Source organism: Rhineura floridana, chromosome 9 (genome assembly GCF_030035675.1).
Source record: "Rhineura floridana isolate rRhiFlo1 chromosome 9, rRhiFlo1.hap2, whole genome shotgun sequence".
Lineage (NCBI taxonomy): Eukaryota > Metazoa > Chordata > Lepidosauria > Squamata > Rhineuridae > Rhineura > Rhineura floridana.
Window position 1 is genome coordinate 97,756,954 of NC_084488.1, and position 27,416 is coordinate 97,784,369.

At 40.9% G+C, this 27,416-nt stretch overlaps 1 protein-coding gene across 2 annotated transcripts; it reads right to left on the bottom strand.

The window, feature by feature from the left end:
- Window positions 1-1,666: 1,666 nt before the first annotated feature.
- Window positions 1,667-27,416, bottom strand: METAP1 (methionyl aminopeptidase 1). 2 transcript variants are annotated; one of them, XM_061582893.1, is made up of 11 exons: window positions 27,196-27,416; window positions 18,361-18,412; window positions 18,079-18,191; window positions 16,814-16,874; window positions 15,621-15,712; window positions 14,548-14,631; window positions 12,875-13,013; window positions 10,552-10,683; window positions 9,317-9,460; window positions 7,452-7,517; window positions 1,667-3,949 (listed from the first exon to the last, which is right to left on the bottom strand). In XM_061582893.1, the coding sequence occupies exons 1-11, from the start codon at window positions 27,307-27,309 to the stop codon at window positions 3,786-3,788; spliced, it is 1,161 nt and encodes a 386-aa protein (XP_061438877.1). In that variant the 5' UTR covers window positions 27,310-27,416; the 3' UTR covers window positions 1,667-3,785. The 2 variants fall into 2 exon arrangements, with proteins under 2 accessions (XP_061438877.1, XP_061438878.1); XM_061582894.1 differs by lacking the exon at window positions 27,196-27,416 and adding an exon at window positions 26,569-26,600.

Below are 27,416 nucleotides of genomic sequence, written 5' to 3' on the forward strand. Positions count from 1 at the left end.
CTCTCCCCTCCTGCAGTTTCCAGCAACTGGTATTAGAAAACGTACTGCCTCTGACTATGGGGGCACAGCATAGCCATCATGGCTAGTAGCTATTGATAGCCTTATCCTCCCTGAGTTTGCCTAATCCTCTCTTAAAGCCATCCAAATTGGTGACCATGACTGCCTCTTGTGGGAGCGAATTCCAGTTTAACTATGGGCTAAATGAAAAAGTACTTTTTATCTGTTTTTATCTTTACCTTTCAACATTCTGCTTCACTTGATGTCCACAAACTTCAGTGTTATGAGAGGGAGAAAAACTTTATCCACTTTCTCCCTGTCATGCATAATTTAATACACTTCTCTAAACTAAAAAGCCCCAAATGCTGCAATCTTTCCTTACAGGGGAGTTGCTCCACCCCCATGAGCATCTTAATTGCCCTTTTCTAAGCCTTTTCCACCGCTACAATATCCTTCTTGAGGTGAGGCAACCAGAACTGTACACAGTATTCCAAATGTGGCCACACCATATAATGGCATTATGTGGGCAGTTTTATTTTCAATAACTTTCCTAATTATCCATAGCATGGAATTTGCCTTTTTCACAGCTGTTACACAGCTGTCACACAATAGGTCAACATCTTCATCAAACTATCCACTCTGACACAAAGGTCTCATTGCTGGTCAGTCACCACCAGTTCAGAACCCATGAGCATACATGCAAAATTAAGACTTTTTACTCCAATATGCATAACTTTACACCTGCTTACATTGAATTGCATTTGTCTTTTTACCACCCATCCACTCAGTTTGGAGAAGTCCTTTTGGAGCTCTTCACAATGCCTTTTTGTCTTTCCCCTGGCAGTACTTTTCACTCCAGTTGAGATTCTAATAGTGTGTTTTTAAACAAGCACTTTGGAGTGATTTGACCCTCTTGACTTTGCCTTTCAATTTCCTTCTTACCAATCCCCTCATGGAAATGTTTCCTCTTTGGAAGTCAAAGGTGACCATGTTGGATTTTCTTGACAATTGGCCAAATAAGTTTAGTTTAATAGCATTATGATCCTGCTCCCAATCAGTTCAACAATACTTACATCTTGCACCAGGTTCTGGGTGCCACTTAAGATTAAGTCCAGGGTTGCTGTCCCTCTGGTCAGTTCCACGATCAACTGTGCTAAGGTACAATCATTTAGGATATTTAGAAACTTTACCTCTAGTGAGAAAACACTAGACTCTTTCCAGAAATTGAATGGACAAAAAATTGTAATCTGAGAACCTTCCTGATCAAATATCATGGTGTAGTGTTAATGTAAGAAGCTAGAACATTCTTTTCCCCAGTTGATTATTTTCTCATTGACTATTTTTTTCAGAACTGCTTGCAATTCAAGAGGGAGGAATTAGCAAAAATGTCAATTTGTCTTTTGACTTACTGTACTACTGAAGCATGTTATTTACTTTAAAAAACATTCAGAGAACGTACCATGCTTAATATCTGAATACACTGTTTGCAGATTGAAAATGTGCATTTAAAAAGTACACCTAGGATCAGCCGCCCCAGAAATGAACATGTCTATTTCATCATGACTGAATGGTTTCCCTAAAGAGCCTCTAGATTGAATTTTACAAGATGAAGTCAGACCTTCTGATCAGAGAGAAGATTAAAACAATAATAGGTTAAACTACTTCAAAGTAATGGGCAGAATAGAGGACTCTTAATCTCCTCCTTAAATTTATTGCATACATAGGTTAACTTCACTCAAGGTACTGCAGCCTGTTTTGTTAAAATCTCTGCACATGCACTTAAGTGCTTGTAACAACGAGTCACTTTACTGTCTCTAAACATATTACAGAATGAAAACGTTCCAACAATACAATTTCAGCAAAAAAAAAAAAAAGTTCTGAGGCACTCTGGGAAAGATGTTCCTTTCCATTTCCATTTTGTTTCGTGACAACCGCACTAGTTCTCTACGGAACTGGTGGAGTTGTGTGCTGTTGGTGTTGATAGGAGCCAGGGCCTTTAAACTCCTTGTAATTCTGACAAGATGTCCATCACTGAATAGAAATGTGCATATTATGCCCATGATTTTATAACCCGATTAGTATTCACTAGCTCACTATTTCTGCACTCCAACATTGTAAGGATAAAGCAGGAACTAGGCTTGAACATGGGTTGAAAAAGCCCCTTTTCCTACAGAATGGAGGACTAGAAGGTAAGGGCCAAAGGCCAACAAAACTATCCTCCCTAACATCAAGAGCAGTAAGTAGTACTACCTTCCAGATATGTATTACAAAGTCATTGCTGAAAAAAGTGGGAGGAGAAATTATACTACAACTGCCCGTGCTGTGAGCTGATCCAAGGACCTTTATGTACTAGCAATTTCCAGTTATCCAATTTTTGCTTCTTCTAAGGGCATTATCTTTGCCTAAAACAATTTGCTTTAATGAAACATCCAAGAGAAAGGTGATTTGGACTAACGTAAATCCATGCAGAATCAGTATCTTGTTCTCTTTATTATAGCCAAGAGTGTTCTTCAACCCTGGATACTAGATGTTGCTGGGCTACAGCTCCCATCCTTGACTAGTAGCTAAGGTGGCAGAAAATTACAAGAACTGTAGTCCAACATGTGGGGACCCAACACTGAAGACTGGTACAGACAAATTCTCATGACTACTGGTGAATGCTCTTTCCTCCAATCTGCAGCGAGGTTTTTTTCATCACCCTGGACTGGGACTATCTATAATGAAAGTAGCAATCCAAACACAGGAGCACCGATCCAGCTCCTGCCAGTTGCATGCCACCAATTCTAAAATATTCCATACTGACCCCAAGTGTTCTCCATGGCAGACAACCTCTTGGCCATAATGACACACAAAGTCACCATAGATTGGAAGAAGCTAAAAAACTAACAGAGTGAGATTGGCCTTGGACTGCTGGGGCATGCCTTTCTTTAGAATACACACAGGAGAACAGAAACTCTTTATATTTCAATGTCGTTATCTAAGTGTAAAAATTAGTTTCTTCAAGAGAACACTGGAACATCATTGGGTGTTGAGCACTACCCATCTTAAGGCTGTGCTTTGGTAAAAGCTTATAGGGGGCAGAATCTCAGTGATTTTTGTCCCCTGACCCCCTTAGACAGAGAACTACCAGTACCAATTGCCAGCCAAAGAGAAACAGGCCCATCAGTTAACAGGCAGATGCTATACTTTCATATACAGTTACAACATAGTGGAAGAGGGGCAGACAGAACAAAATTGCAAAAGTAGACATGACTACCAGATTAACACTTTCTAGTAGAAAATTCCACCTCTGAATTATACACAGATGAAAGCCCAGCCCATTAAAACTGCCTTTTCAGTGACAGCTAAACAGGGGTTGCCTTTGGAACAAGAACAGTTTAAAATCACAAGTGACACTTGTAAAAAGCAGAAAGGCTTTTCTTTTTTTAAACCTTGTATCCACCATGAAAAGCTGTGTGTGCCAGCTGAGAACAGTGGCAGTGACAGAAGCTCAGCTTTTTTGGGGGGGGGGAGGAGGAATGGAGTACCATAAGGGCAATGCATTTTTAAAAAAAATTCGAACAATGTCAGGGTACAGGAGAGCAGAGATAATGCTCTAAAACCTCTCTGCTTTTCAAACTTCTGCATCAAGCTCTTCCAAGTGGTAAAATGCAAGGCTGCATCTCTTACCTACAGTCAATGAGAAGAAAAACAGGTGATAAAATCCCCCCTTTAGCCTGTACGTTTAGTAAAATGCATAGTACAGAGTCACAGAGATGCTTGGCTCAGGCCTCTCAGCTTGGTCTACACTAGCACTGGGTCATGAAATGAGGGCGAATGCTATCCAACCGCCGGGTTAAGATGTCGCACCCAGTATCCGTGACCAGAAGTGTGTGTTCAAATTGGGCAGACCGCTTGCCATCTCGTGTCACTGCAGTCCAGCCATCGGGCCAGGTTTCATCTTGCCATCCACCTAATGAAAACAATGCAAAAAATTAGAATTTGTCATTTGAAATCCTAACGCTTCACACTTAGAAAAACAAAAGGGCAAAAGAGTTTAAGATCAGCACTTCTAGTTTTTTACTTGTGCACAAATATTCTTGCTGGCCTTGCCTTTTCTTTACTTCTTTCTCCACATCCTCCATTCACTTCCACTTCCATTTTACCCACAAGCCTCTTGTCTATGGTTGCTGACTTATGAATAGCTTCCTATGAAGCATCTTGGGATCATTTTTACAATGAGGATTGTCAAAAAAGCATTGACAATAAAACATTTAAAAAATAATACACACACCCTATTTCAAATCCAATACAAGTGGGATAAAAATCTAAACTCAGAAAGCTTGTTGAAAGAGAAAGATATTCAATAGGTGCCGAAAAGATAACAGAGACAGCACATGTCACCAAATTAAAGACCTGACTCCTACATCGTATGGTATGGACCTCCTGATGAGATGGTATCTGTGGGATACTCTCTCCTGCACACCATAGTGATCAGTTGGGTATATAAGGAGTGAAACAATCTTGCCGCCACCTCACCCCACACATCCCTGCTTGGCAACTGTACTCCTTAGATGAGAGTACAGATGCTTTTGCCATCTCCAAGGTCACACAAGACCACTATAACTATGTCTTTACACCCTTGGAAGGTGCCTATAAAGCCATCGAGTCCAGCCCCCTACTCAGTGCAGGAATCAAACTTAAAGCATGCTTGACAGGTGGCTGTCCAGCTGCCTCTTGAATGCCTCCAGTATGGGAGAGTCCACCACCCTCCTAGGTAATTGGTTACATTGTCATACTGCTCTAATAGTTAGGAGGTTTCCTGTAATTTGAGCCCACTATTCCGTTTCCTGTACTCCGGGATGATCAAGACGAGATCCTGGCCCTCCTCTGTGTGGCAACCTTTCAAGTACTTGAACAGTGCTATCATATCTCCTCTCAGTCTTCTCTTCGCCAGGTTAAACATGCCCAGTTCTTTCAGCCTCTCCTCCTAGGGCTTTGTTTCCAGTCCCCTGATCATCCTTATTGCCCTCCTCTGAACCTGTTCCAGTTTGTCTGCATCTTTCTTAGAGGGGAACTAGTACTTCATGTGATTTGGAAACTACTGTATGCTTCTGTTAACGTAGCCTAAAACAACATTTGCCTTTTTTGCAGCCACATCCCATTGTTAGTTTATATTCAGCTTGTGATCAACAACAATCCCAAGATCCTTCTCACATGTCGTATTGCTGAGCCAAGTATCCCCCATCTTGTAACTGCATTTGGTTTCTTTTTCCTACATGTAAAACTTTGCACTTATCCCTTTTAAATTTCATTCTGTTGTTTTCACAGCCCAATGCCCCAGCCTATCAAGATTACTTTGAACTTTGTTTCTGTCTTCCAGGGTATTAGCTATCCCTCCCAATTTTATATCATCTACAAATTTGATAAGCACTTCCTGTCCCTTCTCATCAAGTCATTAATAAAAATGTTAAAGAGCACTGAGCTCAGGACCGAGCCCTGCGGTACCCCACTTGTTACCTCCCCTCAGTTTGAGAAGGAACCATTGATAAACAATATTTGGGTACAATTCTATAGCCAATGGTGGATCCACCTGATAGTTGTTCCATCCAGCCTACATTTAGCTTTGCTAATCAGAATATTATGGGGCACTGAGTCAAAAGCTTTGCTGAAGTCAAGATATATTCTATCCACAGCATTCCCAGTCAACCAGGGTGGTTACCTGATCAAAAAACGAGATAAGATTAGTCTGTCAAGATTTGTTCTTGATAAATCCATGTTGGCTTCTAGTAATCACTGCATTGTTTTCAAGGTGCTTACAGACTGACCACGTTATCATCTGCTCCAGAATTTTCCGAGGGATCGATGTCAGACTGACTGGTCTGCAGTTCCCAGGTTCCTCCTTGTTGCAGGTAGGGACAACATTAGCCCTCCTCCAGTCATCCGGCACCACTATTGTGCGGGCAATCCCAAGCACAGATCCTTTACTGAACTTTGGGTATCTGTATTTTTTCTTGTATTGGTTTTATTTTGTAAACCACCTTGTTATTTTTACAATGAAAGGCAGTCTATAAATGATTTTAAATAATATAAATTTGCAGTTTCCGCAGACTACAAAATAAAGAGTTCACTGGAAAGGTTAGGTAGAATGTGTGTCATGATAGTTCCATGTCTTCTGGGAAACTATCTCCTTAATTTAGCTAAGATGTGCTTTATGCAAAATGGCCGGGACAGGGGGGAGCAGGGATCTACAGTGCCCAATCTATCACACTGGCTGAAAATGCTATGGAATGTAATAGTTACACAAAAAGGCGCAGACTAGATAAAAGGTTAAGAGAACCAAGGACCACCTCAGGCTCTTTTAAAGTGATGGATGACTTTTTAGGAAGATGATGCTCGACAGTGTTGGTGCCCTCCCCATGTCTAATTGGATCTGGAATGTTTTTGGAACAATTTGACTGTCCGTATTTCTTTCATGAGAACTGGTAACATCTCAGTAAGATGACTTTTGTGCCCACATGAACAAGTATAATGCCAGCAAGCCTTAACGACAGTACCGCTAACAGATTATACAATAGTGAGGTAGGAAAGCCCAGGTGTCAGAAGAAATTGACTTAACCAAAGGAGTAAGACAGGGCGCTTGTTATCTCCCTTTCTGTTCAATATATACGTGAATGACATTATAGATCAAGTAGCTGACAAATCCAACCACCCGGTAGCTGTAGGCTCAGGGAAATCGGAATATACTGCTGTATGCAGACAATATGATCTTGCAATCCCAGACTCAAATTGGTATGAGATTGTTGAAAATCGTTTGGAGAAGTATACAATAAGGAACACTTATGTGTGAATTATGCTAAGACTAAAGTTATTGTATTTCGCAGCAGTGTAGCTGAACATAAATGGCTATCAGATAATTACACCTATGTGACTGCTCCACTGAATAACTATTTGGGGATTTGTTTTCCCTGAAATAGCTCATGGAACAGTCATGATTATTAAACTAATCACCCAAACTTCAATGCAGTAGGTGTTAAAATTTGCCAGAGTGAATGGGTGGAAATCTTGGGATGCCAGCTCTAAGAGTTTTTGCTGCTAAGGTTATTCCTCAGATGACATATGGGGCAGAAATCTGGGGTATATCGAGACCTCTTGGGAGTCAGTACAGAATAAATCTGGTAGTATTTTATTGGTTCTCCCACCAGGAATACCTGTGGCTTGCCTGTGAGCAGAAGTGGGAATAATGCCAATCTTAGATTTTGTTCTGAGAGGCATTTTCTTTTATTTCTCAAAAGTGAAATATTCTGCAAATGAACTTGTCAAACAGTGTATAGCACAGCAGTCACATTCATCTTCCCAAAATACCTGGTTAGCTAACAGTAAATTAACACTGAGGAAATGTATACAATAATGCTCGGTAGCAAAATGGCTGCAATCAGAATCAACATCCCTTAGATCCATAGCTGCATAATTACCTTCACAGATCATTGGTTCTATTGTAAACGCATGGCCAGGCTTCATTACTCCAACAGCCTTATTTTCTGAAAAGACAGTAGGATAAGAGTGATCAAGAGAGTGTATGAGTTCAAGAGAGAAGGAAAAGGTAAGAGATACAATATAATGGAAGGGGAATTTAATGATAGTAACTTGATTTCCAAAAGGATGCTCAGAAAAGTCTGTTGCTGGATTCAGATGCAACTCAAAGTCATGATTAAGAACCCACACCATAGTTTGACCTTTTAGACTCACAGCATGCAAACCATAGTTTATTGCTGCTTGTCTTCTTTGGTTTCCCATCTGCTCAGCACTCAGTTTCTTAAGTTCACTCCTGTCCCATTTTCATAGTGCAGCAACCTCTTTAGGTGAAGCAATGGGCCCTAACTGGTTTGTGAATTCAAAATATAACAAGTCCCAGTTACAACAAACAAAGGTCTGAAAATCAGCCTCAAAACTGTGATTTCAAATCCCAGTTGGTCTGTCCAAAACAAACAATGGCTTGTAGGCAGATTCAGGTTCAGACATTAAAATGAGCCATGGTTTAGGTAAACAGTCCATGATTTCACATTATATCTGAACCCCAAGGCTCTAGCTATGTTCAAGGAGATACATGTGTAGCCTATCCAGGAGATTATCCGGGAGAGGCCAGTATTGGGAAGTCAGTCACATATAGAATGTGTAATGTATGTCAGTGTGTGTGTCAACATGAGCCTGCACAAAGTTTAAGATCTGTATCAGAAGCCCTTCTCCAGGCACTCTGGCCAAGGGAAAGCAGATGGATGGCAACTAGTCAGAGGGCTTTCTCAATGGTGGTGCTCTGTTTGTGGACTGCACTTCACTCACTTGTTCACCAAATTTTGTAATTTTACGGTTTTATTGCTGTTGATTTTGAATCTCAACGGGATTGTACAAATTGGCCTTTTTCTGCTCTTGGGTCATTGGGTTTCTTTTTTTAAAAAGATGGAACTTAATTATTGTTCTGCTGCTTTTCTGGTTGATCTCTTGGTCTTTGCATGCCATTCTGAATGTACAGAAACAATAAAACATAACTGACTTACAGACCTTTTTAGACTGGCCTTTTAACATGATTTTCCCCTTCCAACCAATGTAGTATTTGTGGATGCGTTTGTTATTGTTTTTAATTATGATATTGTTTTTTAAATTTTATGTTTTTCTATGTTGTAATCCACCTTGATGTACTTTTGTGAAAAGTGTGGCTTATAAATACTTAAATAAATAATGAGTTCATCTAGCTCAGCACTGTCTACTGCAATTGGTACCAGCTTTCCAGGTTCTCAGACCAAAGTCCCACCCAGCCAGGCTTCCTCAGATCCCTGTTACTGGAGACAGCAGAGACAGAACCTGCAGGAAGCAGATGCCTTTCCCCCCCCAAAAAAATCTGGCACCTTCCAGATGTTTTGGACTCCAAATTCCCATCAGTCCCAACCAACAGAGCTATTCTGGCTGGGGCTGATGGGAGAAGCAGTCCAAAACATCTGGAGAACTCCAGATTGGAGAAGGGTGCTTTACTCCCTTGCTACTGGCCTATTTTCTCATGTGGAACCAAAACTCAATTCGATAAGCTGATAATGGCTATGCACCCATCTGTCATAGTGATGGTGAGAGGAGACTACTTTTGGTGCTGGCACCAATCTGGATTGCACTCTCCACCCTTTCAAACACACAACTGCTATTGCAGTGAAACTTACCCTCAAAAGCCCTTCATTTTTACAGTTGACAGGCTGTGGTAATGGATTACATTAGTTTGGGGAAACACATGGAATAGTTAATTCTTATTGACTACTAGTAAGTCTGACAAACAGCAGGCGCTTCCCATACTTACTGGCATAATGTGGCACATTGGGAGCAGTGTGAAAAAGCTTATGGATCCCATGGCCACAGTAGCTCCGAACTACAGAAAATCCATTGGCTTGAGCATGCTTCTGTATAATATTTCCCAACTCCCTATATCGAACGCCAGGTTTTACTGCAAGGTAAGCCACATGTTACTTTGCTAAAATTTACACAGCTATCATCATCATTACTAAATGAAGGCAACAGTCATCATTTGCGCTTGTACTCAGCGCGTATGGACGTTCTGCAACAGACACGCACCGCCCTTCAAAGGGCATAATGGAAAGAAGCTCAGCGGTTACGGCAGAAAAGAATTCTAAGGAAGGGAACTCTGATCTAATACTCCAAACAGAATTTGCAAGATTTCAGTTCTGATAGACAGATACACTAGAACCAATTATCAATGTAATTCCGCTGCCCCAGGCAATTCCATAAATTAGCTGCAAGTTGGAGATCTGTCCTCAGGAAAAGAAATTAAGGTTGTTTAATTCTAATAGTAGGAACTGAAAAGTTGTATCAGCTAAAAAGAAAAAAGGAACTCTTACAAATGCCAAATGTTTCATGGGAAGTAATTCTGGTTATGTGCAACCTATACATTTTAATGTGCTTAACTATCAAAAAGCACTGACTGGACATTTGAGAATTTGAAATCTTATCCCACAAAAAAGTGGGGAAAACCTTAATATGCCTAGAGCAAAGATTAATTTCAGAGTGTGCCTTCAAACACCTCTGCTTATTTAACATTTATTTATCATCTGTTTGCAAGGACACAAATCTAGCAAAATAAACAGATTGCATCTATGTAGAAAGACATCCTGAGGTTGATGCGCCATCTTTTTTGAAGCAAAATCTCTACAAAACGGTCAATTCAAGACTGAGTATTCAAAAAATTTATTGCAATTAATCACTCAAAGTTAGTCTTTGTATTCCATTCAGTAGCATTGAAGTTATAGCTTTCCACAGTAATTTGGCATAATATACTATCCTGGATTAAGACACACTCCATGAAGATGCATTGCTCAACGCATCTGGCATTCGGTCACTTGCATTTCAGAGATACAAGGAGAAAAATGACACATGAAACCATAAGGTGCTATTCAGTGCTAGTCCTACTTAGAGCAGACCATCTGAATATGCAAGACTAACTTGGATTCATTAATTTCAATGCATCTGCTCTGAGTAGACTTAGCTGAATACATTCCATGGACTCCAGCTAGTCCTTACCCGCATCAATTGCTTGCATTAGGCACTCGTATGTTGTCTGGACTAGTCTCTTTGCACTCTCATCGATTTCCCCAACATAAAATGTCTCATTGAGATCTCCATGATAACCATTACGATAAACAGTAATGTCCACTGTAAAGAACAAGAGAAAGCATTGCATTTCCTGTATTCAAGGTTTCTAATCATAAAACGATAGTTATAAAACAAATGTGATAATATCAAAGGGGCAGAGGAGAAAGAATACATCATAAAACCAGCAACTACATACAGGACAAGGCTATGTTAAAAGGCTATCCCAACAAAATTAAGGCTGCAATCCTATGTACACTTTATTGGGAGTAACCCTCAATAACTCAGTACTTCTAAGTAGGCATGCATAGGACTGCACTGTAAACTGACTTGTGTCATCCCAAGATAGGTAGGGCAATAAGGTAATATTGGGGAAGGGAGGGTGCACTTTAAAATAAAAACAACCAGTTGTAGCCAATTAATTTTTTAAATATTAAGATTCCAGTTATGGCATCTGTAAACCGGAAGAGTTAATGTGAAGAGGATTCTACCTTGACACAGGTGGACTTCATGGGACAATCTCTAGTTCCCTTCCAGCACTAGGATCCCAGTGCAAATGGTTTCAACTGCAGTATTTCTTAACAAGGACAGAGATGGCAGAGAAGGGAAATACGGAGCCATAGCTCACTGACAGAGCACTTGCTTTGCATACAGAAGGTCCCAGATTCAATCCCCACCATCTCCAGGAAATCAGATAGTGGGATGTGAAAAGACTTCTTCTGAGACTTGAGAGATTTAAGTTTAATTGACCACAGTTGGTTGTTTTTGTTTTAAAATGTGCCACTGCTGGTCAGAACAGACAGTACTGTGCTAGATAGAACACTGGTCTCAGCAAAAGGCAACTTCATGTGCATGAAGTCAGAAGATTATGTCCAATGAAGTTGTCCCATAAGCGCAAGGACTTCTTCCTCCCCTCTCTCTCCCACCTCCCACTCTGCTCTGGAGGATTGCAGGGGGTGGTGCAGGGAGAGGAAGGCCCATTCCAAAGGCAGATGGCCTTGTACTAATGGTATGATTTTGTTGGATAAAACACAGCTTTGAAGGGCGCAATGTTATACGGCAAGTTTCAAGTCACCCACTGCAGAATAGTTCCAGAACAACTCATTATTTATTCCAGCATGATTTCAGAAGATTATCCCTGTCTAAAAGCCTAGGGAAGTGCAGGAAGGCATAAACCAATCACTTGAAGAGTCACAGTACTTGGCAGGAAGCTAACAGGCAAGGCAATGAATTAGACCCTGCCACTACCACAGTAAATTTGATATGCACTGCTGAAAATCCCATTGCACCTCCAAGAGGTTCTCTATCTTGGTCATTCCCACCCACCGACCCACCCTCCATTCACTTTTTAGGCCACTGAGCTATCATTAGTCTGGATGTATAACAGTACTGCCACAACATGGCCTGCTCATAGAGCTAATACAGAATATTCACTTGTGGTTTTTCTACAGTGGTGTAATTTTCACTAAAGTCCATCCTGAGCCATTAAAAGCTGGCACAACATGTTTTAGCATTAGGCTTTCAGTGGTAATACACTGTAGAACCATTTGAGAACAAAAAGCAGTTGTCTATGTAACATGAGGTGTTGCTGCTCAAGAAAAACACAAATCCAAAGCCACAAAGGGCATGTAGAACAGAGAGTGTTTTCTGTCTCGGTCCACAATTCACACATTGCCATAGCAGGGATGTGGGTTACTTTACAGGGATTACTCTTAAATCAACTCTGAATCAGTCATCCAACTGCTTTCCCACAAATACGTGATTACAAGGCCAAGATTATCCAAATTAGCAATCTCCCCTGGCTTTTTATGGGCTTGTCAGCAATCTGCACAGAGGAAACAGCAAGAGTAATATCCACACTGTGAAGCTTGTTTTAACCCATTTTGTCACAAAGATCACATGAATCAAATTGGAAGGGGCAAAAACACTCCTCCAAAGGGACTTCTTAAAATGTATGTACCAGAGAGCTTAGATTTGTACGACAGAAAAAAAGAATCTGTTATTATTGGGGGGGGGGAACCAACAAGCTGCAATTTATATACCCCTAGACAAGAGATACGAGTTTCACCAGTAGAATTTTTAAGAAACCTACAAGAACATGTATTTCCAAATGGCTAATCTATCTATGAAGCTTTGTACATGCAAGTGGAGGGTGGAGGGAATAAAAACGATACATCCTATTCAACAACAACATATTTCCAAATATCACCATGATTTCAGAATGATACTAAAATTATTGTTGCAGATTTCCTACCATTAACAATATCACCCTCTTGTAAGCGTCGCCTGTCTGGAATTCCATGGCAGATCACTTCATTGACTGATGTACAGCAAGACTTAGGAAAATTATAATAATTCAGTGGGGAAGGATAGCAATTTCTAGCAATGCAAGCCTGAAAGAGATTTTGAAATATTCATATTATTCTAAAAGAGCCAGAAAAGAAAGGCAGTGATTCTAAGCATAACTATCTGGAAACAAGCACTACTGATGTCCAATTTATTTAGGCAATCTTTTTCTGGACCAACTGTTTCAGTGCTGTGCTAACATTTTGAATAGCACAGGATTCTTCTTACCTGAACAGTTCTGTGAAACATAGCTTGGTACACTTCTACTCATATACACCTCACATTTCCACATAACATAACCAAGAAAAAGTCTCAATGACTTCAGCAGAACTATCAACCACTGACAGTGAATTCAAGAGCTAGTGCACCCAAGAGGCGAAGGGACTACACTGTGAACCAGGAATGACCCCTATGCCACAAACTCCAAATAGATTGAGGCAAATCAGCTCTCATTTTCAGCTCTCCTATCAGGAGAAAGGAGAAGAGCACATGCTTTGCCTATTGAAGGTCCAGGTTCAATTCCTGGTATCTCCAGTCCAAGAAAGAATAAGACAGCAGATGGTATGAAAGACCTCTGACCAAGTCCCAGGAAAGCTGCTGTCAGTCCAACTAGACCAAGGATGGGGAACCTGCAGCCTCCAGTTATGTTTTTAAATTGTTTTTTTTTTAGTGTTTTTAAATTTGTATATTTGTATTTAATGTTTTTAATTGTTGCAAACCACCCAGAGAGCTTTGGCTATGGGGTGGTCTACAAATGTAATAAATAATAATAATAATAATAATAATAATAATAATAATAATAATAGACTCCCAACTCCCATCAGCCCCAACCAGCATGGCCAATCGCAAAGGATGATGGCAGCTGCAGTCCAGCAGTGTCTGGAGGGCTGTAGTTTCCCTGTCCCTTAAGTAGACTATACTAGGCCAAATGTACACATACCCTGACCTGGTATTGACTGCTATGGTCAATACAGGGTACAATAATACTGACCTACCTTATGAGGGCATTTTAAATGCTTATCTGAAGCCCTCTGAACAAAGATGACATACAAATGCTAAGTACTGTCATCACCACATTAAAAAAAAAAGTTTTACTTTTCTTTTAAAATTCTTTCACATGTCTAAGCCTGCTTACTGCTGTAACGTGCAAGGCCGACAGCCTGCTGAGATCATTTCTATAAATAATTTAAACATTGACGCTGTGGGCAGGGGAATGGGAGAGACATTTTAAATTGGTGTTGTACCTCAGTGCTTATGTGCCAACGTGGCATGTGGGCCAGAAGGATTCCACATCCTACAAGTTTTGTTCACAGAACAAATCCTGCGGATAAGAAGGTCAGCAAGGAGAGACAGCTTTACCAGTGAAGAGCTGCTTTAGGTGAGAGTCAGGGGCTACACTTACGGATGCGGATGACACTGGAGAACCTTTGGCACACCAAAATTGTTTTATGAAATGGTGTTTATGGTTTAAGAAATAGAACGAATGCAGTCATAAACGCACAGAAAAATCAAGTAAGATGTGTATTACAAAAAACACTAAACAAAAGCAAAAAATCCAGACCCTCAGTGAAGTATCCTTACTAGATGAACAGCATGGTCTATTTCTTCAGTAGTTACACCTGGCTTCACCATCATGGCAGCAACATCTAATACTTCTCTAGCAAGCTGCAAGACAAAGGAGCAGAAGTTATTCATTAAGACAGAGGCCATGCTCACATACAACAACAAGGCAGGATTTCTGGCTTATGGTTTATACTTGCTACTGCATGCTGGTCAATTGCTCTCACTTTGTTCCTCCCCAGGAAAACCTTGGTGTCCTGTTACATCCAAACCAGGGATTATGCCTTGTTGCTCCTTAAACTACAGTCACTAGAGAACCTTAAGCAATTATTTGTAGTTGGCTTACAAATCATGGTTTGCTAGGCAGCGACAAACCATGATCCCTCATTTAGATGTCACAGGAAGGAAAGGCTTTCTGGTTTGTTGATTCTGCTCACACTGGAGGAAAAATCAAGAAGTATACTGCAGAACATTGCTCACACATGGCAAGCTATAAATGGGGCCAGACAGTCCATAAGCCAGGACAAAAATTCTTATCATAGGTCATGAATATTATTTTTTGTAAGGTCTACACCCCAAGAGATGGAAAATAGGTGGTAGACACACCAGCAATCACGCAATGCTTGTAATCACAATTTATATAAATCAGAACAAGAAACATATCTTCTAACAACTGAACATTAGAGGTTTCTTGCAAAATGTTATAAACACTGTTAATATGTGATTTAATGGGATGTTTAGAACATACACCTCAAATCATGCACAGAACATTCCATTAGTGTCTTAAATTAAAAATGTATCTCCAAAACGTTGTAAAATATTAAACAAGCACTTCACATACAAATCTCAATGAAACAAAATTAAATGTGTAGTACATTTAAAACAGATTAAACACAAAACCATGCAATTCAAGCAACTCTTGAGGTATGGACATTTCCAGAAATCATACTCATCATTACGCATCACATATAGTAAAATTTCACTCCTTTTTTGTGGACCTTGAATGATTCATATTTTTTTCTTACAGACACATGGAAGGACCATTCCCTCCCTTAGATTTGTTGAGCTTACAAAATGTTGCATGATTGCCTTACCCTACACACTACTCGCATCCCTTCTATATCTTCTGAAGAAAGAATCTTTATCTGAGACGTTCCTTTAAGGGCCTGTTCCGATTCAGACATACCTAAAGGGAAACATCAGGAGTTATCTAGCCACAATAAATTTTAGTCACAAAGACGAATTTCCTGTATCCCGTAACCTGTGCTAGCATAACTGAAACAGTCCTTTTCAAGAGAAGCAGTAAAATGTAAAAAGACCAAAAACAGCAAACACCTTGGGCAGCGTGCTACTAATATTTAGGCTTTAGAAAAACAGAGAGATTCCTGGAGGTGGGGAAGGGTGTAGAGGAGAAGGCATGATACTGGTTTATGATATAAACAGACAAAGAGCACTGAGAAAGTGAAGAGAAAAATATTCTCTCTCTTACCTTTCGATTACCCACTTATCATGTTTGCACCCCCATGGTAAAAGAAAAAGGGAAAAAACCAAGAAATCTAAGTGACCCTTCGTGCAGCAATCCCCAACCTTTTTGGGGCCTGGGGTCACTTTTGGAAATCTAAGAAACTGTTGAGGGCAACACACACACACAAAATTCATGGAAGAAAAACTGAAAATGCACAGACCTTCCCTCACCCCCCAAAAACAAGCAACACACCTACACTACCAAAAAGCAAATTAAACAGGCACAGAAAGCAGCAAACAACCCCCTAAAAAAATCAACGAGCAAAACCCCCCACCATGTTAACGAGAGAAGGGGACCTTGTCGAGCACTAAGGGTGCGCCTGAGAGTGCTGTGGCACCCATGCGTACCACAATGGAGATGCCGGCTTTAAAGGATTTTGATCATGGTGGCATTCAAATATGTCTTTTTTGGGTCCCCTTTCCCCCCATTATTCTTATTCAGAATAAGATATTTGACAGAGTTCTCTAGCCAGAGATTGTGGCTGCAATAGTATAATGAACCAATGCTCTGTGAGGCATAGAGCCAATGCTAGACTTTCAGGTTCAAGAAACACCTCTGTTTGAGACCTTCATTGCAACTTATTTGTTAATTAATGATTTCTGAAGCCTTATTTTCAAAAGGAATTGATAGCTAAAAAGCTACTTAACACATCAATCGTTTGATAAGCCCATCCAGAATAAATTCATTATGAAAAAAATAGTTAATATAACCAAAGAGAAACACAAGCCTAAAAACTGAGAATTATACTATGTCTACAATTACCTAGTGGGTGATCAGCATAATCCGGCCTTTGAATGTAACTTGGCACAGGTCTTGTAGGCATCTAGAGAAAGCACAATTAAGATTTAAACGTATTTATATTTACAGCCTATCAAACCAGAAGGTGGATAACAATCATTCAAAGACAAATACAACTATAACCCAAAGCCAACACTGAATTAAATCAAGGTTCATAACCAAATAACAAAACCATGGTTTCAGATTATAGATTTACACTGCTGATAGCAAACAAACTATAGTTAAGCTGCTGAGCAGAGTTTGGACAATCAAACAAACCATACTTTAATAAACCATAGCTTAGCATTACGTGCAAACAAAACCAATGCGTAATTTATTTATCAGCAAGGAAATCACAAAACACCACTTTTTGGAAAACCAAAACTTGATGTTGCTTTCATCAGACATACTAGATAAGGTGTTAATTCCTTTTTATGATGAAGTGTTGCATCAAAACATGAGCTTCATCTCCCATTACTGGTAGAGGGTAGAAAACCCTCTACAACACATTATTTAGCGGTCTCTACCCACAAGAGCAAAAGCAGAGTTACATGCCCATCAATTCTATATTTAAACTTGTGTCCCACATATATACTTTCTGCAAGCTTTCTGGTTCTGTAATTGTATTTGTTTTAATGTTTTTAGTTACTGTAAACTGCCCAGAGAGCTTCGGCTATGGGGCGGTATACAAGAATAATAAAATAAATAAATAAATACCACCGCATAGATTCTATTTCTTCAGTTTGTCCTCATTCCTCATTCTCTAATGTATAATGAGCTAGATACACCGGACTCCAACCACACCTTGAGGTTCTTCATACTAAAAGGCCAATAAGTGTGGCAATATCTGATCTGCACACATCAAATTGCTCTGCTGTTCAGTGGTATATGCTCAGCCATTGGAAGACTGAAAGATACTTGTGAGCTGGGGAATGGAACATGAGATCAAGACTATTAAATTGTTTAATATCCAGCTAAAACAGATTTGACTGTCCCTTTCCCTTGTTCTCCTTCAGTAGGATTAATTTATACCCTTCTAATGCTGTCTTGTAATTTATTATAGCTACTTGAAATGTTCTGCTGCACATTGTCCCAAAATACCTAACAACCAGAACTGTGCAAGTGTCTTACAAAATTATATTACCATTTTCTCCAACTGGAAGGCACAATCACTACAGAATTTTCTTGCTGCAATTTGACTGCCAGAAGGGCTTAAAAGCGATACACCATCGGGTGTTTCAGTTACTTACCAGTGGATAATGCGGCCTGAGTTTACCAGTATATCGATAGCCAGCCCAGGGATCTGTATTAATGTCACTATCTACAGTCCAGGCAGAAACCTCCCGCTTAGCTTTTTCATCCTCTGTAAACCAAAAGCAAAATTACAAAATGATGCTGTTATGATAGCCAACCATCTACACCAAAAAACTGAAAGTTATCTGCCAGAAAGGTATTTGAATATATATTCTATGAAAATTAGATGTCAAGTCAACAACAGAGTCTAATAAAGGCAAAATAAAGCATTTGCTTACTTGCTTTCTTGTGTAGCAACTTGTGCGTAGCCCAGCTTCCCTTAAAACACTCCTTTAAAAAAAGGCAAATGATATAAAGTTAACAATGCTTTGAAATGCATGTAATTCATATTGATACAGTAGTTCAGCAGACTACAAAACATGTGCTATAAAATGGACAGGAGGAGTATGGTTTTATCATACCACACCTTACTTCAGTTCAAACACAGTATGTTAATTGGATTTCTTTCTAGATGATATTACACAGTACCCAATTCACACTTTAAGGACAATGCACAAGGCTAATAGGATATGGGACACACCTTGTAAAAAGTTTTATGGAAGCTTAATTTTAATGTTAGATTTAGAGCCTTGGAGTTGTTTCATATTTTACATGGTAACTGCACTTGCTCTGACTAAACAAGACATTTGCACCAAGCGCATGAAGTCCGAGCATGTGTGTTCTTAAACTGCACAGCAGACATATGCCAGAGGATCACAGGGCACTTGGGATTGAGGAAGAATAACAGAAAGACCAATGGCACAGGTGATAACCTTCTTGGCTCTCCATGCTTCCCATTATCACATCTCTTTTTGATGGTAATACGCCCTGAATAATATTTTCACAGCATCAAACAAGAAATGGGCAAGATTATGGGTGGAGATTGCACCACTGCCAATTTCACAATTCCTTAACTCCCTCCCCTAGGCTGCACACAAATAGCTCCCTATACAGTAGTCTCCTGTTTTGGGTGCCCATGTGAGCCTCATACATCCACTGCAAAGGCCAAGTCTTGCGCCTACACCAACATGGCAGTCCAATTCCTTATATATATCCACTCACCACACCTACTTTCTCCACTTCCAAACATGGGTTTAAATTGCATGTGAAGCCAGGCTGAATCATGCAAACATCTCCCCCCATGTAATTACTAATAGCAGATATGCCGTTTCATCAGCAACACTCATATCATCATGTTATGGTAAAACTACCCCATCTTCCAATTTTCATAAGAAAGGCAATGGGATTTAGGATACTTCCCATTGCCTTTCTTATGAGAATGGGAAAATTGGGTAGATTTCCTGTTTTCTTTATCTGCTACCTCCAGAAGCAGCTCCCACTAGCTCAAGGACATTGATTTGCCACTGACAAAGAGAGGGGACTGCACCTTTTTGCTTGGTTTTTCCAACTCCTCTACCTTTCCACACTGTCTCGACACAAACCACCAGATTAACTTGACGCATCACAACACTTGAAATGAGACAAGTGGTTCTTCTTACACTTATTTAGAAAGTAAGAGAACTCACCTCAAAGGGAAGGCACTTAGAGCCAAGGTGTAATATACCTTTAATTGCTGTAAACCACCCAGAGAGCTTTGGCTATGGGGTGGTATATGAACGTAATACATAACAGCCAAAAGCTTGTTTTTCTTCCCTCATTTAATCACCCTTAAAAGCAAACAAACATCATTTGACTATGGAGCAGCATTACCAGCTTTGTACACAACCTTAAAAGCTTTTATTCAGCTGCCAAGCCAGCTATAGCTAAAAAAAAAAAGATTGCTCATGCTCTCTTTACTCAAAACCCTTCCAAGTTTTAGTCAGTCATGCCTTCCCTACTGTGTAAACAGAGCTTGGAAAAGTTACTTTTTTGAACTACAACTCCCATCAGCCCCAGCCAGCACCATGCTGGCTGGGGCTGATGGGAGTTGTAGTTCAAAAAAGTAACTTTTCCAAGCTCTTTGTATAAAAATGTGGTTTAAGTCCCACTGTAGGAAATCATTGGGATTCTTCAGTTCCATATATGACAAAGAAACTAAATTAACTTTGTTGTGCAGGCTAGAACCATTTTCAATAAGAAATAGGGGCACCTCCTTCCAGCTTCTCCCGTTAACTTTGGTAGCACTAAGAATGAAGTGGTGGTGGTGCAGAGGGTATCACACAGAAGTAGCACAACTAATGAGCAGGACTGGTGCAACCTTTACTGATTTTTGCACCACACTCTGACATTTTGGATAGCTGCAATATGCATTTGGCGGAGGGCACTACAGTCCCCATGTAGATTCTTGGTGCCAGGAACACTGACTCAGTCCACCGGTCACTCACAAAAGGTTTCATCTAAAAATGTCGTACTGAACGTTTAAGCTTATATTTATCAACCATGTGTGAGAAGACAGAGTCCCTTTTAACAGGAGCAGGAGGTTGGATTAGATGACTGCAAAGACCTTTCCAAGTCTACTACCAAACATAAGACACGGGGCAATTCCTCTCCTACCACTTCCAAGTTACTAGGAGACGAGATTTTCTCCTATTGTGGTCTATAACCTACATCCATGAAAGCACTGCTACCAGTTCACCAACATTCGAAAACTTGCATTTTTAATTAATTAATTTTTTTGACAGTGGAACTAGTCCAACAGAAACCACCATCATATGGTTTTGCATTTCTCTGCTAAAATGCAAATGAAGAAGAATATATGTGAGTAGTTTTAGAGTCCCATGGGTTAAATTTCTTCCTACTGGGAGGGAGGGCAGGAAATAAATAAAATAAAATCAGTTAGCTATCAAGCCTCATCTTTCATCCCTCTCTTTTTTAGTCCAAATATCAAACTACTTGCCAGTTCGAAGGGTACCTATTTAGTGTTATTCTTATGTATTTTATATGGAAACTTTCATTTCGGAGCTTACCATGTTAAACTCTGTATCCTCAAAACCCCAGTTTTAGGATGTAACAGCCACATTAATCCTTTTTACAAACATCTGACCAGAACCGGGATAGGCAGAAGGTAGATTAAAATCAGAAAAGGGCAACCAGAATGATCAAGGAGTTGGAGAGACTCCCCTATAGGGAAAGGTTGCAGCGTTTGGGGCTTTTTAGTTTAGAGAAAAGGTAAGTATGAGGTGACATGATAAGAAGTGTATAAAATTACACATGGCATGGAGAGAAGCGGATAGAGAAATGTTTTTCTCCCTCTCATAACACTAGAATTTGTGGACATCCAATGAAGCCAAACGTTGGAAGATTCAGGACAGACAAAAGAAAAGACTTCTTCACGTAGCATATATTTAAACTATGGAATTCACTCCCATAAGAGGCAGTGATGGCCACCAGCTGGGATAGCTTTAAAAGAAGATCAGACAAATTCATGAAGCATAAGGTTAACAATGGCTACTAGCCATGATGGCTGTGCTCTGCCCTCCATAGTCAGAGACAGTATGCTTCTGAAAACCAGTTGCCGCAAGCCGCAAGAGGGGAGAGTGGTCTTGCACTCAGGTCCTGCTTGCAGGCTTCACATGGGTATCTGGTCAGCCACTGTGAGAACAGGATGCTGGACTAGATGGGCCACTGGCCTGATCCAGCAGGCACTTCTTATGTACTACTGGTAGACCGAGTGGTTTTCAGTAGATCAGCAATAGTTCTGACCTATTATTTAACAATAGCAACAAGAAAATGACTGTTTCCACCTAAATATGATAGTTGAAACAGAGCTTGGGATAGGTGTGAACTATTGTGCAATGTCTGCCCCCATCCAGCTCTCATAGGGGTCCCTCTCTCCTCGAGCTGCCAGTGTGGTGTAATAGTTAAGGAATTTGACTCTGACTTGGGAGACCAGGGTTCAAACCCCCACTCAACCATGAAGCTCACTGGGTGACCTTACGCCAGTCACTGCCTCTCAGCCTAACCTACCTCAAAGGATTGTTGTGAGGATAAAATAGAGAGGGGAGAATCACAAACACCACTTTTGAGTTCCTTGGAAGAAAGGTAGTATATAAATGCAATCAATGAATAAAATAATAAACTAATTCTGCAGAACAATCTTGCCCTGAGGGGAGTGAAATGAAGCAGTAACAGCTTCTTCTAAACAAAACCATTTGTCTTTTCCATTTTACTGTAACTTTTTTAAAAACAAACTCTGCCGCTTATTATTGTAATAATCTTACGTAAACCACTTTGTGAGGTCCACCTGAGAAGTATTATATAAATATCTTAAATAAATAAACAATAAATATTGAATTGTGACCTTATTTCAGTTATAGTACTTGAAAAGAGTTTCTGAACTCAGGATATGTTCTTTAATTCTAGCAAACTGGCTCTGGTTGGTAGATCATTGGATTCTGGAAATAAAAACAATGGAGTATCCTAAACAGGAATACTCCACCCTGCAATGTTTTGCTGCAGGTCCCACTTGTAAAGCTAAGCTGGTTTTAACCTAGTCTGCACCCTCAATGGGAGTCCCAGGTAAACTACTTTGAACATGCTCCAAAAGGAAGATCGGGATACAAATATAAATATTTTTTTTAATCGCACCTCTTGAAGGGTTCTTTCAAGGAGCCCATTCGTTTCTCAGCCTCACTCCCACTGATTTCAAACCAACCTTCTGAGCACATGTGCTTCATCCATGATTTTTTTTTTTTACAATATTAAGAGGTTTATAAATGCTTTTAAATAAATAATAAACCCATGTGAAGTCCAGCCGTCACTGATGGGAGTTACTTTCTCCAGCCTCTAACCTGGAGAACATATTGGTCACAAACAAGACAGAAACCGGACATTCCTAATCTTGATCAGTGTCCACAAAAGAGCAGTGCTGGACATAAAGACAGCCCTGTTGGATATGGCTAAAGGCCCATCTAGTCCAGCATTCTGTTCCTACAGTGGCCAACCAGATGTCTATGGGAAACTCATAAGCATGACATGAGCACAACAGCTCTGTGATCCCCAGCACTTGGTGATGAGAGGCAAAATGGCCATATTGCTGGAGGAAACATAGCCATCATAACTACTAGCTGCTGACAGCCACATCTTCAGTAAATTTGTCTAATCCCTTTTAAAGCCATCCAAACTGGGGGCTATCATTATATCCTGTGGTAGAATACTCCATAAACTATGTGATATGTGAAGATATTTTTTCTTTTGTCTGTCCCGAATCTTCCAACATTTAGCTTTATTGGATTGCCCTGGGTTCTAGCATTATGAGAGAGGGAAATCAACTCTCAATTTCTACTTTCTCACACCATGCATACTTTTAACCAGTGCTTTTCACACACACCCCTTACTTGCCTTTTTTCTAAACCCAAAAGCCCCAAGAATTGTAGTCTTTCCTCATAGGCAAGTTGTTGCAGCCCCCTGATTATTTTGTTTGCCATTTTCTGCACCTTTTCCAGCTCTACAACATCTTTGAGGTGCAGCATATAGAACTGTACACAGTATAATACTGGAAGTTTTATTTTTTATTCCTTTCCCAATGATCCTGAACACGGAGTTTGCCTTTCTCACAGCAGCTGCACACTGTGCTATTCACCACAACCCCCAAATTCCTTTCCCGGTGAGTCACTACCAGCTCAGATCGCATCAGCATATGCGTGCATTTGGATTTTTGTTGCCCCCATGCGTGTCACTTTACACCCGCATACACTAAACCCTATTTGCCATTGTAACATCCATTCACCCAGTTTGGAGAGCGACACATCTTTCAAACTTTGTTTCTTTTCGCTGGTGAGGTGATCATAAAAAATACTCCTAGTTCAGTCCTTGGTTTCTCTAACTGTAAGATCAGCTGGTGATGGGAAAGATCTCTCTCTGAGACCTGGGTAACCTACAGGCACACTTGCAGTCATGCTGGCTTCAGTGAGTGTCCAGCTCTGTTTTCTGAAGTTGGAGACACACAACTTTAGTCAAATTCTGCCCCATTTTACTCCAAAACCTGGGGAAATGCAGCTCCAGTGCTTTTCTCCATGAAATCAACTTAAAGCTGAAATCAAAACTGATTTCAATGCTGAGGTCAACTTGTTTGCCACTACGTGCGTGTCCAACAGAAACACTTTGCTGTAGGTTGGGCAGAGACAGTGATTGGGCAAATGCTTTGCTATGGGAGGTCCTAAAAGGTCTGAGATCAGCAACAGGAAAGGGAGATGTGTCAAGCCAGGGGCAAACATATCTTTGGTTTAAAACGGAAAAAAAAGATCTGGCTGCTTTTGAAGCAGCTAGTGCACTAGTAAAGTGGCAAATTCAGAAGTGCAGAGTCCCTTCATGATAGTAACAGCCACACACCTTCTACTTATACAACCTTCTAAGATTATAGGATAGTCTGGCCAGGTTTGAATACTGCTTTCTGCTTCTCTATTACTGTCCCCATTTGGCTGTCCTTTAGGAACTAATAAGACAGCTGGTATAGCACAGTAGGAAGGACAGCCTGGCTGGGAGTCCAGAGTCTGTGAGTTCAAATCTCTGCTCGTGTCTCCTGGGTGAAGGTCCAGCTACTCCCACAGTGAGTAGCTCAGGGGTTATGTGCCCTGCCACCTGTGTAGCCCTGGGCAAGCTGCATAGTCCCAAGGAGCCCAGTTGCCCCCCAGCTGGCAGTTGCAGACAAGGAAGGGGCTGGCTTGTGCAGCTGTGGCAAGCTGAGCAGGCCCTAGCCAGCTGGGGAGGACTAGCCTCAGAGGGAGGCAATGGCAAACCCCCTCTGAATACTGCTTACCCTATTCATAGGGTAGCCGTAAGTCAGCATCGACTTGAAGGCAGTCCATTTCCATTTAAGAACTAATAGGAACTCCTTTCACTTAGGAATGGCTCCAATCAGCAGGAAATGACAAGGAAACAAGTTAGAAATCTCTTCTTAGTGGCTAGCACACTCCCTGTTCATTCTGATTGGCTCATAGGATGTTGGAGACATAGGGACGCTGCTGGGACCTGGCTTCCAAAAAAGTAAGGGATCTTAGACACACACCCTCAGGACCCTGGACAACTAAACCTCTGAGCTGGTGTGCCTGCAGCCCCTGACCTGATATAAGCCAGCTTCCTGTGCTCCTATATTCTTATACTAATTTTGCTCTTACACCATATGCTGCTTTAGTCATTTTGTTTTTTGATGCAAAATTTAGTTATTTTTTATCAAAATATACTTAAGATTCCTATCAGCTGTTGGATGTACCAAAGGTCATTGTAGGCAGATACTGCTTTCATCACTCAGAACTTTTGGGAGCCTGAGAAACTGGAACTGCAACACCGGGTCACAGCAATTGCCTTTTTCGGACTAGACTCCAGGACAGTATTATATTGGAACACAAAGATCCAGAGGTAGTTGAAAGCAAATCTGATAATTTCTGGGGATAGAAATTAAGTGGTTAACTTACCCTTCCAAGGCTCAAGTATTTATATCTTTTAAAATATTGTTTATTAATTACATGTGTAGCAGGAGGTATTATCAAAGTACAAGGCATAACAACATTCTCAGAAGAGATTTGACTGCCATGTGTCTTGGAGTGCTTCAGATGGTTTTTGTTTCTTTTCATCAGTGGAAATGCTACTGAGATTTGAGAAACTGAATGACTTTACGCATTCTATACTTCTTTTAAGAGAGAAAACAACTATTATTGCAACTATAACCCGTAATTCCTGAAATCAATATATTAGGAAATATAGCCAATTGACATCAAGCTACACCAGATTTTTAACTGGTTCACTCACATTCTTTCCAAGACATTTGGCTTCAAGGGGCTAAAATCTGCAAAGCCAAATATGTATGAATGTAACTAGGAAGACAGCTGTGTCAGATGTGTGAAGCAGCAACTCCACATTATGCATGTTGAATTAACTCCCAGTACTTTTACTACAGAACAGTGGTTAAGCTAATTATCATGCTTTAACTTTTGCAATATTAGTTAAGAGATTCTGCTCAGCTGGTTTTAAAAAGACAATCTCAGACATAAATAAAATCTCCCGTGAGGCAAATACCCTAGACATTAAAACTAAGACATATAATACTTCTACTACATATATGCGCAGAAACTAGTTTGTTTCTAAAAAAGAAATATAACATAATTCAAACTGATGGGAAACCACCCTAGTCAGCCAAATTGCAAACTAAGCACAGCAAATGAATGAGGAAAGTAAAATACTCTACACATGCTCAGAGCTGCCCTTTTTGATTACGTTCTCTAGACTGGTTTTAGAAGAAAATCTGAAGTGAAATCCATTCTGCAATAAAGCTAAAATGTCTGGAGTACCAAAACAATTTACAAGTAACCAGGCTGGAAAAAACACAGCCATGCCCCCTCGGAAAAATGCAAATCTTGATGACAGAGCTGAAAGAAATAGATAAAACGGCTGTTGCACATATAAACACAGAATGGGAATCAGAAAAGGAGATCCGCTTCAGCATTTCTGTGGCCTGCTTGTAGGAGTAGGGAACAGTACTAAACAAATCCCCCCTGGTTTAGACTGCTCACCGCTGCGATGCAAGCCCAAAACACACTCCTGTTCACCTTTCAATCTCCGCCGGTTTTACAAGCCCACGGCCACAACAGGAGGGCGCTGCTTGAGCTAGAGGAAGCATATATACAAAGAGGCAACAAATCAACAACCACGGATTTTTGGTAGCTTCAGATCTTTCCTCGGTGGCACAGACACCCAAGAGAAGGATAAGGAGGCAAACTTGGGTGACAGAGAGAGTCTTGCTTGCAAGAAGGCTGCAAATCAATTCCTAGGCAAAGGTGGCTCGGGCGTAAGTCCCTTTGAACTCAGTGGGGCTTACTTCCGAGTAAAACGTGCTCGGGCTGCAAGAGGGCAGGCCCAGGCCCAGCAACTCTCACACGCCCAGAGTCTGTCACACCTGCGTTGAGCAGCCCCTCCAAAAAAAAAAAAGCCTCCCAGCAGTTCGCAGGCAAAAGAAAAGAAGAAAAGCCAAACCGGGAAGAAAGGCAGACTAGCCGCTTCCCTGGCCAGCCTAGGAACGTGGGACGCAAGCTGAGGAATAGCCCGTAGCAGCGGCAAAGGGAGCCTCGGTTTCCGAAAAAGGAGCAGCCGCCGCCGCCCTGCTTGCGGGCAAAGGGCGCCCCGAGGGCGGCGGGGCTTACCTGCGAGCAGAAATAAGAGCCTTGGATGCCCAGCTTGATGCAGGTTGGGCACTGCAGCTTGGCCTCGCTGCTGCAACCCGCCGTCTCACACACTCGGGGCTCTACAGCCGCCATGCTGCTTGCTGTTGCCGCCGCCACAGGAGCGACTCAAGCAGGCGGCAGCAACCGGGAAAGGGAGGAGAGAAAGGCGGAACTGTCCGCCCGAAGTTTCCCCCTGACTG

Coding starts and splice junctions, on each gene's coding strand:
- METAP1 (XM_061582893.1), bottom strand. CDS start 27,309: ATGGCGGCTGTAGAGCCCCGAGTGTGTGAGACGGCGGGTTGCAGCAGC. Junction 13,014..14,547: donor TAGACCATGCTGTTCATCTA/GTAAGGATACTT, acceptor AATCTCTTTCAG/GCTTGCATTGCTAGAAATTG. Junction 7,518..9,316: donor CAATGTGCCACATTATGCCA/GTAAGTATGGGA, acceptor CTGTCTTTTCAG/AAAATAAGGCTGTTGGAGTA.